The 21,923-nt window shown below is 40.2% G+C and overlaps 2 protein-coding genes across 2 annotated transcripts in view; one reads left to right on the forward strand and one right to left on the reverse strand.

The window, feature by feature from the left end:
- Positions 1-2,123, forward strand: part of ADCY5 (adenylate cyclase 5) — a 139,371-nt gene extending 137,248 nt beyond the window's left edge. The window contains exon 21 of the mRNA XM_037525432.2: positions 1,320-2,123. Coding sequence (XP_037381329.1) covers positions 1,320-1,448 — 129 coding nt within the window. The 3' untranslated portion in view covers positions 1,449-2,123. The remainder of the gene's footprint in view (positions 1-1,319) is intronic.
- Positions 2,124-13,782: 11,659 nt separating this feature from the next.
- SEC22A (SEC22 homolog A, vesicle trafficking protein) overlaps positions 13,783-21,923 on the reverse strand; it is a 57,069-nt gene continuing 48,928 nt past the window's right edge. The window contains exons 6-7 of the mRNA XM_037525433.2: positions 21,105-21,170; positions 13,783-14,458 (exon numbers count right to left, since the gene is read on the reverse strand). Coding sequence (XP_037381330.1) covers positions 14,258-14,458; positions 21,105-21,170 — 267 coding nt within the window. The 3' untranslated portion in view covers positions 13,783-14,257. The remainder of the gene's footprint in view (positions 14,459-21,104; positions 21,171-21,923) is intronic.

A 21,923-nucleotide genomic window follows, 5' to 3' on the forward strand; every position in this document is an offset into this window, starting at 1 on the left:
GCATCTCCCCCACTCCAGGCACACAGACAGGACACAATCAATCACAGGGAGCAGGGTCTTGCCAAATGTCTCTGGCATGGTTCAGAACCAGACAACATGGGGCCTGACCAGAGGCCCAGGAGCTGTCTCTCTTCTTCATCCTTTGCAAGCTGGCTTGTGATTCTCAGGCCCGCAACTATTCAGCTGCTTTTCTGTTCGTCTCAGAGCTGCCTTGATTCTCCCTACACCAGTCTCTGAACAGAGAGGCCTAGACTGTACTCTTGCATGTCATACCTCAGGTCCTTGCAAAGCTGCACCACCACCCTGGCTGATCTGAGGGGCCTAACCAAATGGCTTTCTCTCTTCCAGCCCTGTGCCAAGGGGAGAAGAGACAGAAAGATGGGGACTGGGGGTCTTGGAGGAAGATGGGGGAAAAGGCATGTGTTTGCAGAGCTTCTAAACCCACCTACAGACGGTGTGAGGGACTCGGTCAGCAACAGCTGACAACCCAGCTCCTCACCTTGCACAGGGCTTTTATCATGTACAGAATACACTTAGCAGGGTCACTTCCCAGAACACCCCTGGCCATTCCTGGTCCCCTTCCTCAATGACTGCCAGGTGGGGCCAGGACACTCAGTAGTTGTGTTGTGGGTAGGCTAGAAGGAGATAGGGGGTGCTGTTTGTACTCAGACATGGCTGACGGGTCACCCTGGGAGGCCTTTTCCCCACGTTCTCCTTCTTTACCCCGCCATTGTACCTTGTAATGACTGTAGCACCTGTGACTTCTCCTTTTCCGAAAATTAAAGCAGGAAGAGGTAATAAGATCTAGAACGGAATCCCAGCTCTGCCATTTATTAGCTATGTAACCTCAGACTTAGGTTTTCTGAGCCTGAAGAACAGACCCCACCTCATAGAAAGATTAAATGAGACTAGGAGTGGTTCCCAAATTATATGGTATTGAAAAATCAGTTTCCAAAAATACTTCTGATCTGTCAGGGAATGAGACTGGTCACACTGATAACATGAGTGGATACTGACAGCTCAGGGTTTGATTGCTCTGCAAGCCCCTCTGCTCTTCTCTCAGCTTCTGCCCTCATGTGGACATGGCACTTCCTAGGAGTAGCCCTGAAATAGCACAGATGAGGTGCTCACCACACTGACTGGCATGGAGGTGCTGCCATCCTCATTCCTAAGGGGCACTTCCATGAACAAGCAGTAGTTAGTCTGGAACCCCACAGAAGTGTGCCACCCATCCTTCTGTGTCGGGCAGCTCTGCCTGTCACCAGACTCATAGCTCAGGTCATCAATGGCCTTTCCTCTCACCTCTTTTTCCTCCTTAGGTCACCACGGACATGTACCAAGTGCTGGCTGCCAATACCTACCAGCTGGAGTGCCGGGGTGTGGTCAAAGTCAAGGGCAAAGGCGAGATGATGACCTACTTCCTCAACGGAGGGCCCCCACTCAGTTAGCAGCTGCCAGTCAACAATGCCAGGCAGCCTGGCCTCCAGAGAAATGGAAACGGCTTCTTTGTGTGCCGGGTGGGCAGGTGGAAGCCTGCACTCCAGCCCACATGGCCATGCCGGTGAGATTTCCCACTTTGACTCCAGAAGCAGCAGCTGCTTTTGAAGGTGGGTGGCAGCCTCCATCCCGGGCCCTGGGGTGCCAGCGTCCTGCGAGCACCAAGCTGACCAAAGATGTTTCCCTCTGTAGAAGACTCAGTTAGACTCGATCTGAATCTTGAGTTCTCTAATGGGTGCTGCTGTGTGGGTGGAAAGGAGCTGCTGGAGTGTTTATGGGTGTAAGGCAGCTCTGCTCAATGTCAGGGCTCAGGGAGAGGCCTCAGCCTCGGGTGTGTAGGCCGGTGTGACTCTGGCCAGGGGACCCAAATATGTGAGGGTCTGCTTTTCTATGTGAGCCTTTAAACTTCAGAGGCTGCAGCCCCTGCTCCATGGAAGGAGCTTTGGGCAGGAGTGCTGGCTTCAGAGGGACTGTGGCCTTCACCGTGATACACCTACACACACAGACAATGCCCCTTTGAGGGGAACAGAATTATGAGGGGGAGGCGAGAGGACTTGAAGCAAGGAGTGGTGGTTCTGAGAAAAAGAAAATATTTATTAAATAAAACAAAACAAGTTTTCTGTGCCCTTCTTTAGAATATGCTAGATGTATGCGTGTAAGAGACCCACAAGCAAACGAGGATGTCACTGGGGAGGGAGGGTGGGGACCCCAAGTTGTCTTTTTTGTATTTTTTATTTTGTATTATTGAAAAACCTTGGAGATCTAACAAATATACCAAATTCTATATTTTGTAAATTCTCTATATTAGAAAACAGCTGTGCACAGCAGGGTGTTTGTGCTCACTTGTACTGTGCGTATGTCTGCGTATGTGCTGGTGTAGATGCGCGTGTTCACACTGTGGAACTGGTCTCCTACAGGATGCCTGTTTCCCTCACTTCAGATTTGGCAGTTTTTGGCTTCCTCTGGTCTAACCAGAGCAGTGAGCATGTCTTTTTGGGGTACCATATGTTCAGATTCTTAAGTAGGAAGATGGATGAACACATTACCCCCATCTCTCACACACACCCCAGTTCCCCTGAGGAAAATATAAACGGAATAAGGAGAAAACAAAAAGTGGCTTTCCCATCTCAGGGTGAGCTAGAACCCAGGAAAGTGACCTCAGCTTCAGAAGACTTCATGGCCTCTGTTCACTCCCTGAGATGTCAGCCCAGCCCATGCAATCTTGAGAGCTCAGGTGACCAGACCCTCAGCCGGGAAAGGTGGAAGGAAGCTTACCTGGCTTTTCCATTTAGCAGAGGCACAGGTGGCGCTCTCGGAGAGGATTCCTGACTTGGGGGGAGGGGGATGTAATGTGGACTCCTCAGGTTTAGGGAAGGGTCTGGCCTTGCCCTCCAGTGCAAACCAGAGGAAAGGACGAAGCCCAGTGTCGGAGTCCCCAGTGCAAAGCTAGCAGAATTTTTGTGTGTGTGTGATTTTGTTTTGGAGGGAGAGAGCAGTAAAATATGAACTATCTATTTTTTATACCCTAAAAGGGAGGCCTTGGAAAATGGTAAGACTCTCACAGATATACTCAAACAGAATCCTTGGGGAATGTGCCTAGATCTTCTCATTGCTTCTCAGGGCAGAATTATTCTCACCTCCAACACAAGTTTGAAGGAGGTGAGGTAGCAGCTGTATGCCAGCTGCTGAAATGTTACCTTGATGCCCAGCTCACTGGACACTAGCACCTCCCACCCAGTTTGAACACGGCTCTGAAAGGCAAAGCTATGGACCTAAAACTGCCAGCCTGGGTCTGTCTGCACTTTTTGCTGCTCCATCCTTTAAGTTCTGCATCAGCCCTTTGCATTGTATGTGAAGGGCTGGCTTTTTCCATGTGGTGTTCTCACGCCCCTTGCCTCTCCATATTGCCCGCCAGTGGTGCTGGGTTTTTGTTTTTCTTCCAACCGGAGTATCTGTGTGTGTGTGTGTGTGTGTGTGTGTGTGTGTGTGTGTGTGTGTGTGTGTGTGTGTGTGTGTGTGTGTGTGTGTGTTGAGTTCCCCCCATGTTACCCTTGTTGGTCATGGCCTCCCGGCCTCATAGGGGGCCTATCCTTCCCACCCTGCAGTGACTGGTGACAATGTGCAGTGCTAGCTCTTCATTCCCTCTAAGGGGTGTGCACTCTTTTTATTCCTGCTCTTGCAAAAACGGATACAATTATGATTTCCCATGGAAATTGAAAAGTCTATTTAAATAATTTAACTATTAAACACTTTCACTGGTAATGTGTCCTGGTCTGATTTGCAACTTGGGATGGGGACCCGGAGAGTAGTGCACTCAGCCTTTGGTTAGTCATTAGGAGGGAGCCTCAAGGGCAGAGGCCTCCAGAGTTAGGAGGACAACACTTAGTCTCTATGGCAACCAGTTGGGAGTATACAGGCGAGCTTGGCAAGAGCTGGCTTGTTGGTCTGTGGAGCAAGTGTCAGAGTACAGGAGGCTGAGGAATGAAGAGATGCACAAGAACCAGGAATGAAGGGGACAGGGATTGAGGATAGAGCCAGAAAAGATCTAGAGCTGAGGGGAAGATGTTTTAAAACAGGTGAGCCAAGCTATTCTATGCTAAGGAAAAGTTAGAAACACAAAACACAGATCATTAAAAGAACTAGAGGTGGGAGGTGAACTGATCTGACCTGGAGAGCTAATAACAACGGCTACTATTCACTGGACACCATGTCCCAGACACCAGGATAAGCACCAGACATCCATTAACCCTCCTGGCTACCTTAGAAACAGGCACAGAGAGGTGGCTTAAAGCCACACAGCTGGTAATTAACAAATGAGATTAAAGCAGGCCTCTCTCCTAAGTCCATGCATGTACCTTCATGTGAACCCTACCACCACCCCCACCATCCCACAAAAGGAAAGAAAAAGTGGTAGGAACACAGTGTCTTTCTCAGCAGTTTCTGTCACTTCACCCATCACATGCAAGGTTACATTTGGTTTCATGAAATAAAATCAAATTGAATTTAGTGAGTGAAAATGAAGGAGCTAGAGAAAAAGACTTCACTGGCTTCACTGCAGCACTGACCCCGCAGAAACAGCTGCTCTGGTGGCCCTGGGCAGGGCCGGCCTGCTCCAAGAGAATGGACATCAAGAGGACTTCAAATGTACACGGTGAGAGTTATAATCTTAGAGCTAGTATTTAACTCTCAGAACTTTACAGATACATTTGGAAAGGATAAAAAATGATAAAGAAGGTCAACTACTAGGCCTATTGGCCTATGTGAAATGAACCTCAACTCCTGAAGAACCTCCACTCTGCCAAGGCCAGTAGAGACCAAGCCCTCAGGCAGGTCTCATGAAGCCATGGATGCTTGAGCACACCCAGTGCACACAGGGACAGAAAAGGAATCAAATCAGTCTCTCCGCCCCCATCCCCATCAAGCTTATCCCAGGGACTAAATTTGTCCCTTTTTAAAGAGGCATATTTTTTTTCTAAAAGCATATCCACATCTAGTGTGTTAACTAGCAAAACTTACTGGAAAAGACCACTGATAAGTGGGGTAAGTCTTGAAGACCATTTTAAAGCCCCTACTGACAGCAAAGACACTAAAAGCAACACCAGACTCTGCCAAGATGGTAATGATTGATCATAGCAGGGCATCAGCCACAACTTGATGGGAGGCAAGTTGTGCCTTGGTGCGACAAGGAATCTAAGGTTTAGGACTCACCATTTACAGGAATTTCCCCAAAGTAAAAACGATGCCCAGAGCTGTCCGTAGTTTTCATATGATAAAACATGGGTGTTTTTCATAGTGCTACAATGGAAAATGAGCTTCCCAGGGCCTGAAAATGATGCTGAGCCCACAGCATGGCAGGAAAGTATTCGTAGGCGCTGGGAAGAAACATGTGAAAATGTAGCATTGAGCAGATACTTGCTGTCATCCGAACAGGAGAACCACAATGGCAGGATTACCCAAGAAAACCCACAGCTTTTGCATTTGTCTGAATTGAAACAATTCCATACACTGCATGTCACTTCCAGAAGGCAGTGACAAGGCTGGCCATGGTGAGTATCATTTAGTACAGGTGTCGGGGAAGAGCTGACAGGCTGGGTTATCTGTGAGGGTGGGACAAGAGGCAGTGAGAGACTATCATGCTCCCCCACTTGCAAGGATTTTGGTGAATAAACAGCAAAGCAGCACATACAACAACTCACTTGAATGTGCCCCCACCCCCACCCCTACCAGGCCTGGGACTGGTTCATCCCCTGTGGCTGTACCTCTGTCCAGTGTGCTCTGCTGGCTGGTACTGATGGTCTTGGCAGGAAGAGGGCTCGCACATCTCAAAGATGACAACAGATGAAGTGAAATCCAATGAGAGCCAATGATTACAGTAGTATTATGGCTTTTCTTATCCTTCCAAAATAGCCTGTGGTGGTTTTGTCCCTGCCTTAGGAGGGAAAATATATTTGCTGTGCTTTGGTCTACCTTCCCTTCCCACCTGCAGGGCTGCTGCTTTGCCAGACACAAGCACAAAGCCAAGTGAGGCTGTTGGAATGGCTGATCTCCCGGGTCTCTTCCTCTTTTGGCAGTCTCAATTCTAAATATCCATGTTACTTTATCCAGCTTCAAGTGACAGACCACATGGATGGTGGAAATGTAAACACAGCAGAATCAGGATTTTGAGGTTTTAGACCAAAGGCAGAGACACAAATGAGATGAGAGTATCATGCCAAGGGGAATCTATGGGAAGACCACCTTCAAACCAAAGCCAGAAACAGCTCTGTCCTCCAGAAACCAGCAGTGAAGCCAAGAGTCCCTTTCTATCAAGGGCCCTAATCCAAGGGGCGAGTGGAATTCAATCTAGGATCCAGAGCAAGAAGAGGGGCCAGAAGGGCAAAGGATGGGGGAGAAAGACTGTAAGGAGTAGGGAAAGGATTCACCTAGTATTGAGGGTAAAGTAGGCATCCTGTTCCCTTTGGATTGCTGGCTCTGACCCTCACCTCCCACCCATTTCTATGAGCAGAGATGAGCCACCCTCTTACTTGGTGGGCACGTATTTACCACCAAGTCTCCTTTCATATCGCTGGTTTATTATGTCGATGAATTTATAGAATTCTCACTAGAATTCATTAGATGCCTCATTACTTTTTTTTCTTCTCCCTCAGCCAATTTCTAATTTAGACCTGCCTGGCATCTCTGGTATGTCAGCATCTCTGGTTATTCTAACTTAGACTATTTTTCAGTTTTGTAAAATTTGCTTCTCTGATTCAAACTTGCTGGTTAGTTAGAGTTCCCATGTGAATTAGGCACTTCCCTGGCTCACATGGGGATTTTTTCGGGACGGTGCATTTCATTTCAGACTAGTCTTTTTAAAGTCATGCTGCATTTGGGCTTTTTAAGACTGTGTTGAAGTTCACACATCCCAGCATTGCCTTACCCCACTTCTCACTTCCTATCAAGGCACAAAAACCACACCTGTGTACATGCTCCTGGGGGTCCTTACATAATGGGAGCCACTCAGGTGGCTGCCATCCAAGACTACCCAACAGATCTGATTAGAATGTTCAAAGAGAAGAATGATGGGGTCAGCGTGTTCATGCCACACTGGAGAATGCCAGGTTCCCAGGGGCACCTTCCCCATTCATCAGCATTCCAGCAGTGGGGAGGCCATGGGGTATTAAGAGAGCAGTCTACAACTTCTAGGCTGCATGACACAAGACAACTTAATCCTGTTTACCCACCTTAATGGATTCTATTAAGCACAAATAATATTCTGTACATAAAACACCTGATATACAGTAGGCACTTGGCAAATGTGAATCCCTTAATTCCCTGCTGGCTGATACATCCCCAGTGCCCTGCCCAGAAGTCTGCACACATCGCTTTCCAGGGCAGGGCAACCTGCCTGCTAGACATTTCAACAGGACCCTCACTTAACTGGCAGTTTCTGAAAAGCTTTAGTTAATGATATATTATATTCGGATGCATTCACAATTTAAAAGATTCTTAAAACCTTTAACATCAACAAGAAATCTGATGGAAAATGATGCTTAATACTATTTTTAGGCTCTGTTCAATGTGCTTTATATTTACTGACTCATGTAATCCTCATGATTTTTTGCCAAAGGTACTATTATATACCCACTGAGGCAGAAAGATCACATCACTGGCCGAGGTCACAATGTCACCGGAAGAGAGAGACAGGAATCTGCCTCCCAACACAATCACTGTTTGATACAGCTGCCCTCTAATTTTTGTTTAATGCTTTCAGCTATGTGAGCCACTTACAGTGGAATTTCCATGGAGTTACTTCTTAACAAAGAACCAATCCATTCTGGCCTTCGGCTAGAAAAAACAAATGTTTGCAACATATGAATAACAAAGCTTTAACATTCTATAGCAAGAATTATTTAACTCATGAGTTAGCTTTACTACAAAGATTAAACTGTATAACCTCCTTGCTCTAAAATCTAAGATAGACTAAAATTTCATCATAGCTCTTGTAGTCATCTGTCTTACATCACCCTTACAGATGTAGGAATTTTAGGAAGCCATATTATTTAGTCTAGGACATCTACACGGCAGGAATTAGCACTGACCTCATTTCTTTTATTAAAAAAAACAAATAACTTGTATACCTATTCCAACATATACACTCTAACATTAATTTCCGTGTTGCCTACACATCATAGCAAATGGTGGTAAAGAATATGAGTTCTGAGTAAGACTGATTTGGATTGAAATCCTGGTGCCATCACATGTGACTGTAGTCAAGTTTCTTTACCTCTTTAGGCATGAAGTGATTTGTCCATAAAATATAAATCCTTCAAAAAGTTTTCTGTGAGGATGACATGCACAGCATAGACAGTGCTGCTTCCCCTCCCACATCAGCTCATCTGACCTCACTGCAGCTATAAGCCTAGTGATTGATACAACCACACACTCACACACACAGATAGAGACAGAGACAGAGACAGAGAGAGAGAGAGAGAGAGAATTCAGTTTTCTGAGAGGCCCTATGGCATGGAAAAAAACAAACACTAACTCTGAATCATTTAAACCTGAATCTCAGGTTTGAACCTGAGTCTTTGTTTCATGTGCCTCCACCTCTCAGGCTGCCATAAGGATGAACAGTGTAGGAAGGAGGACCTAGCACTGGGTCACGAAAGACACTAAAACAAGCATTCTCATCATTAGACCTAGTCCCTAGAGGGATTCAAAGTGCAAGAGCAAAACATTGTTAGTTCATTTTTAGGCAAGGTCTTTGAAGGCAGCCTTGAAGAAAAGCATGGTAGAAAGTAGGCCAGCGACCAAGACAGAGGTGGGGAGGGACTGCCAGAAGCAAGTGAGAAATGTATGAGCCCTGTTTCCTACTGTCAGAGGAGCCTGAATATGCTTTCTGCTGGGTGATGCTTGCACTGCTCTGCTGTGGGATGTAGCAGAAAAGGGCAAATGTGAACCGTGGGTGAGGTCAAGCTGAAAATTCTGTTTGTTGCCAAGGAAACATCAAGAACAACTTGCGAAACCACAGTACTGGTTTCCGAATCTTGCTGAGAACTAAACTTCTGTCCTTGAGTTTTCTACAACCTCCAATTGTGCTGAGACTATCTAATATATACAGGCACTGCCAATGCAGAAGTAACAGTAGCAGCCCCAGAGCACTGTTGAAGATGATCAGACATCTCTAATCCTAATGAGTACATACCAGAAGATTAGGGCCTCCCTGGTGGTGCAAGGGGTTAAGACGCAAACTATGAAGAGATCCACAGCCACTGCAGCATGAGTTCCATCCCCGGCTGGCCAGGGAGCTATCCACATGGCACAGCAAACCTCTCCTGACTCAACCACTGTTCCCCTCAGCAGTGTATTTCAGTCAATCCGCCTATTCTGTTTCCCACTCTGTCTCTGGTGAATCCTCTCACCCGCCACACCTCTGGCCTATACCCCAATTCTTGTATGCATAAATAAATCTTTTAAAAAAATAGTAGAAGATTAAATTCTCAGCTAACATTGCCTTATACACAAATTCATTCATGACCCTTAGCAGTAAAGGGTTCTTTCATTAACCTTTCACTAGGATGTTACTAAAAACAATGAAAACCTAAAATCATCATTTTGGGGCAGAAAGAACCCTTTTCTGCCTAAAACCCTTATCTCCAGGAGATAATAAAGTAGAAAAGATACAAGGAGCAGTGTATTGACAAAAGACAAAGAATGGAATTCTTGACATATAATTTGAGGTAAGGGTAAGTGTTCAATTTGGTCTGAGTAGTAGCTATTTTAGAAATAATTTGTTCTTTTACCACATGCTCCGTGATAGCTAACTTTTAAAGTGAACAAAAAGTCTGTTAAAATAAGAAAAGGCCCAACCACACTTTCTTGAATCTCTTGGAAATCTAACAGCTAATCTAATTTACAGCTACTTAGTAAACTTTTTGAAATATAGGCTAAGCAATTATCTTTTTTAGGGAGAGGGTAGCTAACCTTAGGTAGAAGCACATCTTTGACATGGACTCTCATAATACAAATCTGGCCTCTGTAGAGCCTGGACAAATCAGGACTCTGAGATTCCAGATGTAGCCTAACAGGAATGGAACAATGTTTCTCCAAATTGATTCCACTGTGAAAATGACCACATTTAATAAACAACAATGTGCTACCCATGGAATAGCACATTCACTTTATATAAATTATGAAATTAGAAAATCTAGTAAAGGTTCTCCCACATATCCAGGCACTGGTCTCAAATGGATTTTCAAGCTTTAAAACAGATACCTGTTATTACCTAGGGGGAAAATTCTCTATTAACCATAAAAAAAAGTCCCAAAATGAAAGCCTATATTGAGGATCCAAGGCACAAATACAATATATGTGTGCAAAACAATTTTGATTTTGTTCACTGTGGCATTTCACAGGACTTCAAGTATACATTTTCAACCAGAATTCATCAGGAAGAAGTCTCTTCTAGGTAATTGGTTTAATTTAGTGAAAAAGCAATGTGAAACTTGTTTCACTTCTTCTATCCTTAACTTCTGGGAAGCTCAAAAGTCAAATTTTATACTCAACAACAAGCAGTGTGTTAACACTTCCTTCAGCTTTCTTTGATCCTGCCTTTCTCTCCTTCCTGTTCATATTTTTGGTAACATTATTGCATTTGCCTTTTCTTGGAATGCTGTTTCAAATCCTTTTGGAAAAAGGCCAGGTATAAATGCATTTCAAATACAGACCAAAAAAAAAATCTAGCAAATATTGAAAGTAAAGAGTATATCTTTGCGTGATCACAGCAAACATTAATCAAAATGCAGTCATATCTCCCCCACCTTATAATGGTAGTATGTCCCAATAAACTCTTCTCAAGTTGAAACTATCCTAAGTCAAAAATGCATTTAATAAACCTAACCTACTGAACACCATAGCATAGTCCAACCTCTCTCAAATGTGCTTAGAATACTTACACTCACCTACAGGTGGGCAAAATCATCTAACACAAAACCTATTTTATAACAAAGTGTTAAGCAGTCCATGTAACTATTGTATACTGTGCTGAAAGTGAAAACAGTGTGTTGAGTAGCAGTTATTTACCCTTGAGGAGATGGAATGGCTGACTCACAGCTGAGGCTCCCTGCTGCTTCCCACATCATAAGAAGAGTCTGGTACCACTATCCCTAAAGATAACAATTCAAAATTCAATGATCTCACCTGTATGTGGAAGACAAGGAAATAAAGTGAATAAAACAAAATAAAAATCATTGCTCATTTACAACAGAATTGAGGTTTTGAGATGGGAACGAAAAGGGAACAAGTGTGGAGAGGGTCTCTTGTGGATGGTAGATTTCTTTTTTAATGTTTTTGTTTATTTAATAAAAAAGAAAAAGGTGAATATATCCTAGGAAAAACCTCATTCAAACCTTAATCTTACTCCCAAAGTATTTTTTTAATTACATCCATAAAAGGTTCACCACAGTATTGCTTTAACAGCGAACAATTATAAACTCAAAGAAAATATTAAACTTCTTCTGTATAACTGTGATGGAGTATTACAACTGACACTTACCAAAAAAACACTGAAGTCCACTCACTATTGAATGTATTGTTTTCCACTACCATAAGGCCAAAAAACTGTAACTCAAACCATGGCAAATCAGGGACTGTATTTCAGAACCACCTCCAGATAATATACACCAAGATTTGAAAATAGCTGGCCTGTGCTCATTATGAGAAGTTGACTTTCCTTGATTTTACCAAAAACAGACAGATTCCCTCACTATAATCTTAGTTATCTCCATTAGTTTCTACTCTAATGCAAAGAGCCCACCTTAGAGTTTAAAAGTTTGTGCGCTTAGTTCTGTGACCCTATGTAAATGATTAACATCTGATTAACTTAGTTTCCTCCATCATAAGTTTGCAACTGCTGCTTCTCTTCCATCATAAAACTCATTAGGTCATGCACACTTGCCCTTTTATAAAAGTAAAAGTGCAAGATTTTACTATCAGGTATATCAGAGGTCCAAGTGAGTCTTCAAGAACTTAAGGACTTCTTTCTACTCATGACAAAAAATTCTTGTTCCAAATTTGGCATTTCTTTGGCAACAATATTATAGAAGATCAGAAGTTATATAGTCATGATACAAGCACCAAATAATGAAAGAAAGCATTTTTATACATAAAATATTATTTATACCTATTTTCATTTTTTACATTAAAATGTAAACATCCACTTATCCACAAAATAGTTTGTGAAAAAACAAAGCAAAAACAAAAACAAAAAATTAAGCCTTTAAAGATAGCTGGTGAATTTTCAAGTGTCCTTGCTGAACAGGTCAAAATATTAAACATTATAACTCAATAATTCAATGATAAGGAGATCCAAACTACTAGGGGAGCTATAAAATATCAATACATAACAAAATCACAATTAACCAGATGCTCCAACTACCTGGTTAACTACTTACAAGAAAATTCTTTTACTTTTAACCATTAGTTTTGAAAAACTGTTCTAAATTGAACTACTTTACTGTCTTGCTCAGTAAGTACAAAATGTCAAACATAAAAATTTTAGTTTGATGACTTAGGAGCATGTGAAACCAGAATATACACAATTTCTGCACAGTTTTATTATAGATAAAAAATTGGAGTGATTTAAGTTTCTTATTTTAAATAAATCCCTGATGTCATAAACTTATTGTGTTTTCCTTTTGCTTCGTTCTTTTAAGAGGCGCGCACAGCAAAAAGGTTCTAGTTAAGTAAGATTTTATAGTTGTAGACATACAGACATATTGATTCAGGTAAACAAAGTAGTTCAATGACTTTACTCCTCTATTTCTTCTACTTAATAAATATGTCCACTAACATGAATTATATGTAATGGGTCCACTGTTTTCCTGGATTTCAAATTTCAATAGCTTATGAATTCCTTATTTGGAATATTTTCTTTAAAAAAAAAAAAACAAAATAAAACCACTCATGAAGATAACTTCCAAAACCAGGAGCATTCTAGAGTTTGCTATTGGAATTAAACTGTGCTTCCTATATTATTAAAATTCATATCTGCTTAACAATCTTTATAATGCTATCAATCAGCAAGAACTTCTCTAGGATACTAGGTGCTTAACTCCTCAAAGTCATTAAATAATGAATTGCTAGAAGTCACCTTCAGAGCCTGAACCAGTGATGGCACATAAGATGACTTTAGGTGACACACAACACAAAATTAAATAATGCTGAATCACAGTGTGAATGTCATTTCCTTACAATTTTCTGTTAATTCCACAGAGAGCGCCCCCTTTTGGTGATGGGCAACATCTCTCTCAATACACAAAGAGTGAGCAGAAGTCCTGGATTCTTGGCAGGCATAGTATCTTGCTGTTAATGATATGTAATAATAATACTAGTTTTAATTTTATTTATTTTGTAGTTACCTTTTATTTACAGTACACTGATACTGGTTTTCCACTTGGAATAGAGACTAGTTTCTTTTAAAAATATTTTAAATTTTAAAGGATAAATGTTATATAAATAGTAGTATATATAGTATTCAAGTGATTGAAGTTTGGGAAACAAGGGGTACAGTCTAACGAATCATATTTTTAAGATGTGGTTTCAAAACAATGACTAATGGGGTCTAGAAATGTCACTGTCTTTTTAATACTTGCGGTATTTCAGAGGTGAATAGAAGTCTACAGACTTCTATTATCAGGTGATTTCCAGAGTTAAGATTCACGCAAAAATATTAAGGGGAAAAAAGAAGCAATTCTACACTATCCTGGACTTTATAAATTCACAGAACCAGGTGCAAATAACCCAATATTTGGCAAGTGATCTGTTTTAAATATAAACTATGCAATTTACTGTCACATCTTTTTATTTGGTCTATTCTAATGCCTCACAAAGACAATCCCAGGTTGTAGAGCTCCTGCTTGGTCCTTAGAGTAAGTTTTTCCATGTATATTTTGATAGAACTCTTCAGCAAGGATTCAGAACTGCTGATAAGTCTTCCAAAGGTGTCTGACTTCTTCCACTGTTATGGCCCTGTAGAGAAAAGTCTTCTCTTCCTCCTTTGAATAATAATCCCACGGCCAATATTCTTCTGAGAGGAGTTTGCCTAGCAGATATTGCATGCTCACAGGCATGCCATGCTGATGACTTAAAACAAAAAGGAGAGTGGAGAGAAAGAAAGCAGAGCTTCTCAGTTGTGGTGAGTTTCTTCATCACAGTGGCAGTTAAGATATGCTCTCTCCTTTACCCCCTGAAGCCAAGACATTATATCTGAAGAATGGTGTCAGACATCATAATCAGGAGCCTTGCCCTGGGCTTGCCTTAGCCAGATCTGTAGTGTGACAAATGCTGCCACAGTCACGTGAAAGAAAAGCTGCCAGAGGTTGCGTAGTTCATAGAGATACATGTTGCACAGACAGATTAAACCAAGAGTCAAAAAAGATTTGACATTCCGCCAGTTGGTGTAGTAGACAAGTAAATAACACTGTTCAAAATATAAAAAGGAAAAATGATTAGGGTTATAGGAAAAAAACAGATGCTTCTACTATAAAACTGTAATAGGACACAGAGTAAAACATGAGTGTGGAATAAGGGGATTTTTCATCTACAGATAAGATAAAGAAACTCAACTATGAAATTTCCACAGCCTGAAAGGGAAATAGATTTTTCCTTTTCATGTTTTTCATTTTTCAGAAGGAAAAGCATTTTGTATTGTATTTAAAATGGAGGTACAAGTGATACAAACATGCTGGACAAATTCCTCAAGGTGACAGGCAACCAAGAACCATTCTCAGGGTATTTTGGAGTTCCATCTCTTATTCTCAGCCCAGAAAAGTAAAAAAAAAGCTCACACAAGCTACTTAGCAAGATGGACTTATATAACCTGATATGGATATTAATGATATCAACAATATCTAGTCATCCCACATTGAGTGCTAGATGTGAGTCAACATTTGAGGGAGAATTCATTTAATAAGCATTTATTGAGGGCCTGCCACAACACAGGTACTGTTCTTTAGCTTAAAATAAAGTACTTGGGCCTCCCCTGGTGGCGCAGCGGTTGAACGCTGGGTTGCAAAGCTGCCTGCAGCCTCTGCAGCGCCAGTTCAATCCCTGGCCACCAGGTGAGGGTCCCACATGGCGCGCAGACCTTTCTGCCACCCACTGCTCGCCTCAGCAGAGTACTTCGTCAGTCTGCCTGCTCTGCTCTCCCCTATGACTCTGGGGAATTCTCTCACCCTCCTGCACTTCTGACTATACCCAGTGCTTGTATAAATAAATAAATAAATCTTTAAAAAAAAAAAAAAAGAAAAATTCTATTAAAAAAATAAAATAAAAATAAAGTACTTGTTCATTTATATTCTAGTGCAGAGAAAAAGATGATAAACACTTTATAAATAATATCAAGCAGTTATGACTTTAAAAAGATGAAACAGGAAAAATGGACAGAGTGCTATTTTATAAGCGAGTGAGGAAAATACTTCCCTACCCCCAAATGCTGGCACTAACCCTTTCCTGCTTTAATTCTGCCATAACATATTTTATTTTATTTTTTTTTATAGACGCATGTTTTTGTTTTATTTATTTATTTGTTTGTTTGTTTTTTGTTTATACATGCACTGGGTACAGTCAGAACACGGGAGGGTGAGAGAATTCACCAGAGCCAGAGCAGGGAGCAGAGCAGGCAGAAGAACGGAAGTACACTGCTGAGGGGTGCAGCGGGCTGCAGGAGAGGTCTGCGCGCCATGTGGGACCCTCCTCCAGTGGCCAGGGAGCAGCCCGGGATCGAACAGGCGCCGCAGAGGCCGCGGGCAGCTTCACAACCCAGCGCTCAACCGCTGCGCCACCGGGGAGGCCCTGCCATAACATATTTTAAATGTACTTTAAAAATATGCTTATTTTGTTTGTCATCTATATTCTTCCAAAACAATGTAAGCTTCAGGAGGGGAAAGATTTTTCATTGTTAACTTATTAACCCTCAGTGCCCAGAATAGTAAAAGCTCAATAAAAAAATTTTAAATAAATGAACTATTATCTAGATGATATCTAAAATTTACAATCTGTTAAGTCTAAAATTCACATTTAATCACAAAGTCTTAAAAAAAGCACAGGTCTCAATGTGAAATTGTATCCAGACTTCAAAACAGGAAAGACATTAGGGTGTTTACAATAATACAGAAGTAATGTGGAAATGTTGAATTAAATCTCTTTAGTTCTTATACAAATTAGGACTGCACTTACTTGAAAAGACTGCTATCAAGCAAAATAAGGTGGAAGCATTTATTTAATCTGAGGGATTTGTACTGTGCAAAAAAAAAAGGCTGAAAGAAACATCTTTGTGTAAGTCACTCTGTAAGACTGCTGGTGGGAATGAAAACTGGTCTAATCACTATGGAAAGCAGTGTGGAGGTTCCTCAAAACACTAAAAATGGATCTTTTGTATGACCCAGTTATTCCACTCCTAGCAATCTATCCAAAGGACACAAAAATACTAATTTGAAAGGACTGCACTGCTATGTTTATTGCAAATACACATTCTGTTCAAATGCCAAGTAACATATACCAGACACACAATATTTAGGATCACAGAACAAATATCAACAAATATGAAGGAACTGAAGCCGTACAAAATATGTTCTCTAACCAAAATGGAATCAAACTAGAAATCAATAATGAAAAGCAAAAAATCTCTAAATACCTGGAAATTAAAAAACACAATTTGAAATAACCCAAAGTCAAAGAGGGAGCCAGAGGGGGGAAAAATACTGAATTAAATGAAAAAGAAAAGATGACATATCAAAATTTATGGAATTAAGCTAATAAATTGCTAAGAAAGAAATTTATAACACTGTCATAAAAAAGACACCTGTCATCACAAAGACACCCTTCATGCTGCCCATTTACCCATTTTCCTCCTGTCCCAACCCTTCTTTAATCTTTGGCAACCACAAATTATGTTCTTCATTAATAAAATTTTCTTATTTTGAGTACATTATATTAATGGAAGCATATAGTAATATACAACCTCTTGTGATTATCATTTTTTTACTCAGCATAATTCTCTGGAGATTATCCAAGTTGTTGCATGTAACAATGTCTTATTTGTTACTGAATAATATTCTATGGTATGGATATACCACAGTTTATTAATCATTTACCTAGTAGAAGAACATCTGAGTTTCCAGGTTTTTAACTATTATACAACTGCTATAAACATTCATGTATAGGTTTTTGTGTCATTACAAGTTTCTTCATTTCTCTGAGATAAATGTCCAGAAGTCCAATTGCTAGGTCATACTGTAGTTGCAATCTTATTAAGAGACAAACTATTTTCCAGACGAGTGTACTATTTTTTACTTCCAGTAGTGTCAGTGAACCAGTTTCTCTGCATCCTTCACAGCATATGGCATTGTCGCTATTTTTTTATGTTAGCCATTGTGTGTAGTGATTCCCTCACTGTCATTTTAGTTTGCATTTCCCTTGTGGCTAATATTGAATATCATTTCATGTGCTAATTTATCATCTATAAATATGCTTGTATGAAATGTCTGTTTATGTCTTTTGCCTATTTTCTAAAGGGTTATTTGTCTTATATTGTAAAGTTTTGAGGGTTCTTCATGTTGCATTCTTGTGTCTCCTAACAGTGTGTCCTGCGAAATGTATCCTTGGGTAATTTTTTCATTGTGTGAATGTCATAGAGCGTACTTTCACAAATCTAGATGGGATAGTATACTGTACACCTATGGGGAACAGTGTCATACATGCAATCCATTGTTGACCAAAATCTCATTATGTGATGCATGACTGTAGTCTGCAAATATCTTTTCCAGTCTTGGTTTGTCTCTCATCCTCAACAAGTTTTTTTCCCCAGTGCAAAAGTATTGAATTCTTATGAAGTTCAACTGACCAAATTTTCTACAGAAAAGAAATAGCTTCTAGTTTCTTCAGCAATCCTTTGACTATTTGAAATGTTTCATATCAACATTACTCCTATCTGGCTGAGCTCTATGTGTTCATAAATACACAATCTGAAAAAAAAAAAAAAAAAAAAAGGCAACAAACCATGTAAAGCTCTGATCTAAAGGGGATTAAAAAACATCCTGACACTCAATAAACTAATTTGGAAAGAAAAAAAAAAATCCTGACAACTGGAAACAGAGATTATTATATGGTAAAACGTAATCACTTATGTTTTACTGTAAAAAAGGCAACATTATCACTCTACTCACTGTGTCTGGAAAGTATGCAGTTTCATGCCTTGCTTTTCTTTTTTAAAGCATGAATTTGTTTACTTATCTTAATAAAAGAATACTTCAGTGATACTGCTCCACCAGGAGGCAACTCCTAGAACTACAGTGAGGTGTTCTGGGAAATATAACAGAGGTGTGCCTATCTACAGCCAGGAACACAGACCTGGTTTTAAATCACTGACTGGCTACAAGAACTGCCCAGGCCTCTACAAAAAAAAAAAAAAAAAGAAAGAGAAAGAGAGAGAGAGTATGAAGGAGTGATAATGGAATTAGTGTGGGACTTGCTGTAAGGAATTTAATGGCACCAGGAATATAACACAATGTAAAAGGTCAACACATTTTGCTATTATTAATATTTAAAATTATTTCATCAAAGCAAAAAAGCCCTATGTATATTTTACAAGAATAATTACTAATGAAATAAATTTAAAGTTAACACCTCACATTCTTTCAGAATCACAAGATAATGCATATGATAGTTATAAAAGTATAACTTTACAGCATTATTAAAATTATAGAAATACAGAATTTTCCTTAAGACATCATGCTATAGTGAAAAGAACATGATATTTAAAATTATTAAGATTCAGAATTAAGTCTTGACTCTATGACTTACTGGCTATAATCTCAGGATAGTACTGGAACTACCTTAGATTTCTCTTTTTTAAAAATGAGATACTACTCAGCAATCAAAAAAAGATAAACGCATGCCATTTGCAGTAACATGGATAGAGCAACAAAGGATAATGCTAAGTGAAATAACTCAGAAGGAGAAAGATAAATACCAGATGGTGTCACTAATATATGGAATATAAAGTAACTAAATTAATAGATAAAGATAAGCTGAAAAACTAACCCTTGAGAGCTTACTATAGAACTGAAACACCAAGAGGACAGCAGGTGCAGGGGAGGGGAAAAACAAAGAGAGAAGGCAGCATAATGGTCAATGGTGGTGGAATATGGGTAACTTGGTGTTGGGTGCACATTGGTGGTAATACCTGATGGAAGTATTACCCTATATTACCCCAGTTAAAAATACATAAAAAATAAAAGAGGTAATATCCCATGTGACAGAATTATAAAGTTGACAATATACAAATACTTCATAAAATTTAAGCACTTATAACAAATATAAATTTCCACAGCTCCCACATGAAATGTCATTCATTATAATTAAATCTGTCAAATTTGACAAGAGAAATTCTAAAATAATATGATTAAGAAAAATTAGATTTAAAAAAAGTAGTTATAAACTAATTTTCTATTTTATCTTAACATAAAAGTCAAATATATGTATCTTAAATATTTCCCTAAAGATTTTTACTAAGTTATAGGTGGGTTTAATTTGCAGTCCTAAGTTTAACAGTTATTTTATGCAAGTCAGAGAAAGTGTCACTTATAAAAGTTTGAACAAAAGGTCTTGCTCACTTTAACATTGTAGCAAAGACATTTTGAGTTTTAGTAAATGGCACAGTCACCCTTTATTCCCTACAGATTTCTTCTCTTCTTAGACATTCAAGTGCCTATGTCCAACTTACTCAGATGCAAAGCCTTCTCCCTCTCAAATTTCTTTCATTCTTTTTTTTTAATATCCAAAAGGGCAGATTGGGGCCGCCCCGGTGGTGCAGATGTTGAGCACTGGGTTGCGAAGCTGCCCACAGCCTCTGCAGCATTGGTTTGATTCCAGGCCACAGGGCGAGGGTCCCACATGGCGCGCAGACCTCTCCTGCCGCCCTGCTGCTCCCCTCAGCAGTGCACTTGGTCAGTCTGCCTGTTCTGCTCTCTCCTCTGGCTCTGGTGAATTCTCTCACCCTCCCGCACTTCTGACTGTACTCAGTGCTTGTATAAATAAATAAATAAATCTTAAAAAAAAAAAAAAACAAACCCAAAAAAACGAAAGGGCAAGTTTATTATAAAAGGGAAGGAAGGGAAAAGAATACTTGCACAGGCACAAACGGACAGAAAGATCTGCCCTGAAAGGACAGACTGCTAAAGAGAGGATATATAATGCAGGAGGGCAGCCTTGGTAGGAGAGCTACCTCTGCTGCTTTGCAAAGGGAAAAGGTCAGTGAAGAAAGGCACCAGCATTGTCACAGGTGGGCAGAGGCTGCTGCTCCTGCTCTACAAGAGGAAAAGTTTGGTAAAAAGAAGCACCTACAGGGGCTTCCCCTGGTGGCGCAGCGGTTCAGTGCTGGGCTGCAAGGCTGCCCGCAGCCTCTGCAGTGCCGGTTCGTTCCCCAGCCCCTGGAGAGGGTCCCACAACAAAAAAAAAAAAAAAAAAAGAAGCACCTACGTAGGCACAGGAGGGCAGAAGGACTGCTGCCCTCCTTAAATTTCATATGTGTTCTGCCTTCAAGTCCTACTCTTATTTGTCAACATTCCTTTTCCCCCCATCACCATTACCATTATCAGGTTCTGTAACTTTCTGCCTGAAGTAACAGAATAACTTTCCAAATAATTTCTTTGTGGTCTCCACTCTGACTATCCATCCTATTCATTGCTGATAAATTAAATATCCTATGACTTTGCTTTTGTAGTTCACTATTCAAAGACTTTCCCCAAAGCACAAAATCCTCAGCATGAAACATTAGCAAAGCCTGGGAGCTGAAAAAACAGTCACCAGAAAATTAGAAGTAGCCTTTACTGCTACAGGCAGATGACATTACTGTTGAAGGCTGGCACAGGAGAAGGTTAATATTAAGTCCACTAGAAATGGAGATACCAATCTCAAGCTAACAGAGGAGCAAAATGAGAGGCAAAGAAAAAAACTAGAGAGACAAAGATACCAGATGTCATTTTCATTTGTTTAAAGTGCATAAGCAATTATTAAAATTGATACTGAGACAAATAAAATGTGTCCCAAAATGGGAGAAAACCTACCTGGTAAAGGCAGGCTGCTGTGCCAAGGAAAAATGCAATGATGTAATTAAAATCCTCACCATCGCTCTGTGAAAACAAAATGAAAAATAAATTTTGTTTCTAGTGGAAGCTTATTTCCAAAAACAATGCAGTGGAACAGAGTATGATGTTTATGCGCAAATGATCAGTTTTTTTCATAAAGTGATATAAAAATTCTCAAAATGGAAATATAAAATACATCATTAGAATCATGAAGTGTGAGGTAGAGGAAGACTACCAGTATTCTTCTGTGCCTTGATCTTCCCATCAACTCATTTTATCCCAGAGAAGATGAAAGTCAAAGGGAAAGGTTTCCACGTGATGCAGCAAGCCTCTTTTCCACTGAAGTACCACATACAAATGCACAACACCCCTGAGCGCTAAGGCAACTATTAGACTCAAATAAATACTGACAAACTCTACTATCTAGTAAGCACATTACTGATTTGCTTAATACAGTTATTTGACATTTAAAAAAACACAAAACCTGAAAAGCTATTATCCACTAGGGTGTGCTAAATCCCAATGAGAAAAGTTAGCCAAACGAACTGCTAGGAAAACAATCAACCAGAGGAAAAACAGAGACAGATCTTCATAGACTATTTCTTTTAAAAGGAAACTAATAATGGACACATGTAACAACCCATGTTTTCTATTCTTTTTTGGATGTTCTTAAATATCTAATCACTTCTTTCAATGTTTTTTATGAAGTAGAATATAAATCTTCTAGGCAGGAGCATTAAATTTGGCTCTCATTTTAGAAAAAAATATATTTATAAAATGAAATTTTCCACAAGACAT

This window comes from Talpa occidentalis, unplaced genomic scaffold, assembly GCF_014898055.3.
Source record: "Talpa occidentalis isolate TD23 unplaced genomic scaffold, MPIMG_talOcc4v2.1 talOcc4.4, whole genome shotgun sequence".
Classification (NCBI taxonomy): Eukaryota; Metazoa; Chordata; class Mammalia; order Eulipotyphla; family Talpidae; genus Talpa; species Talpa occidentalis.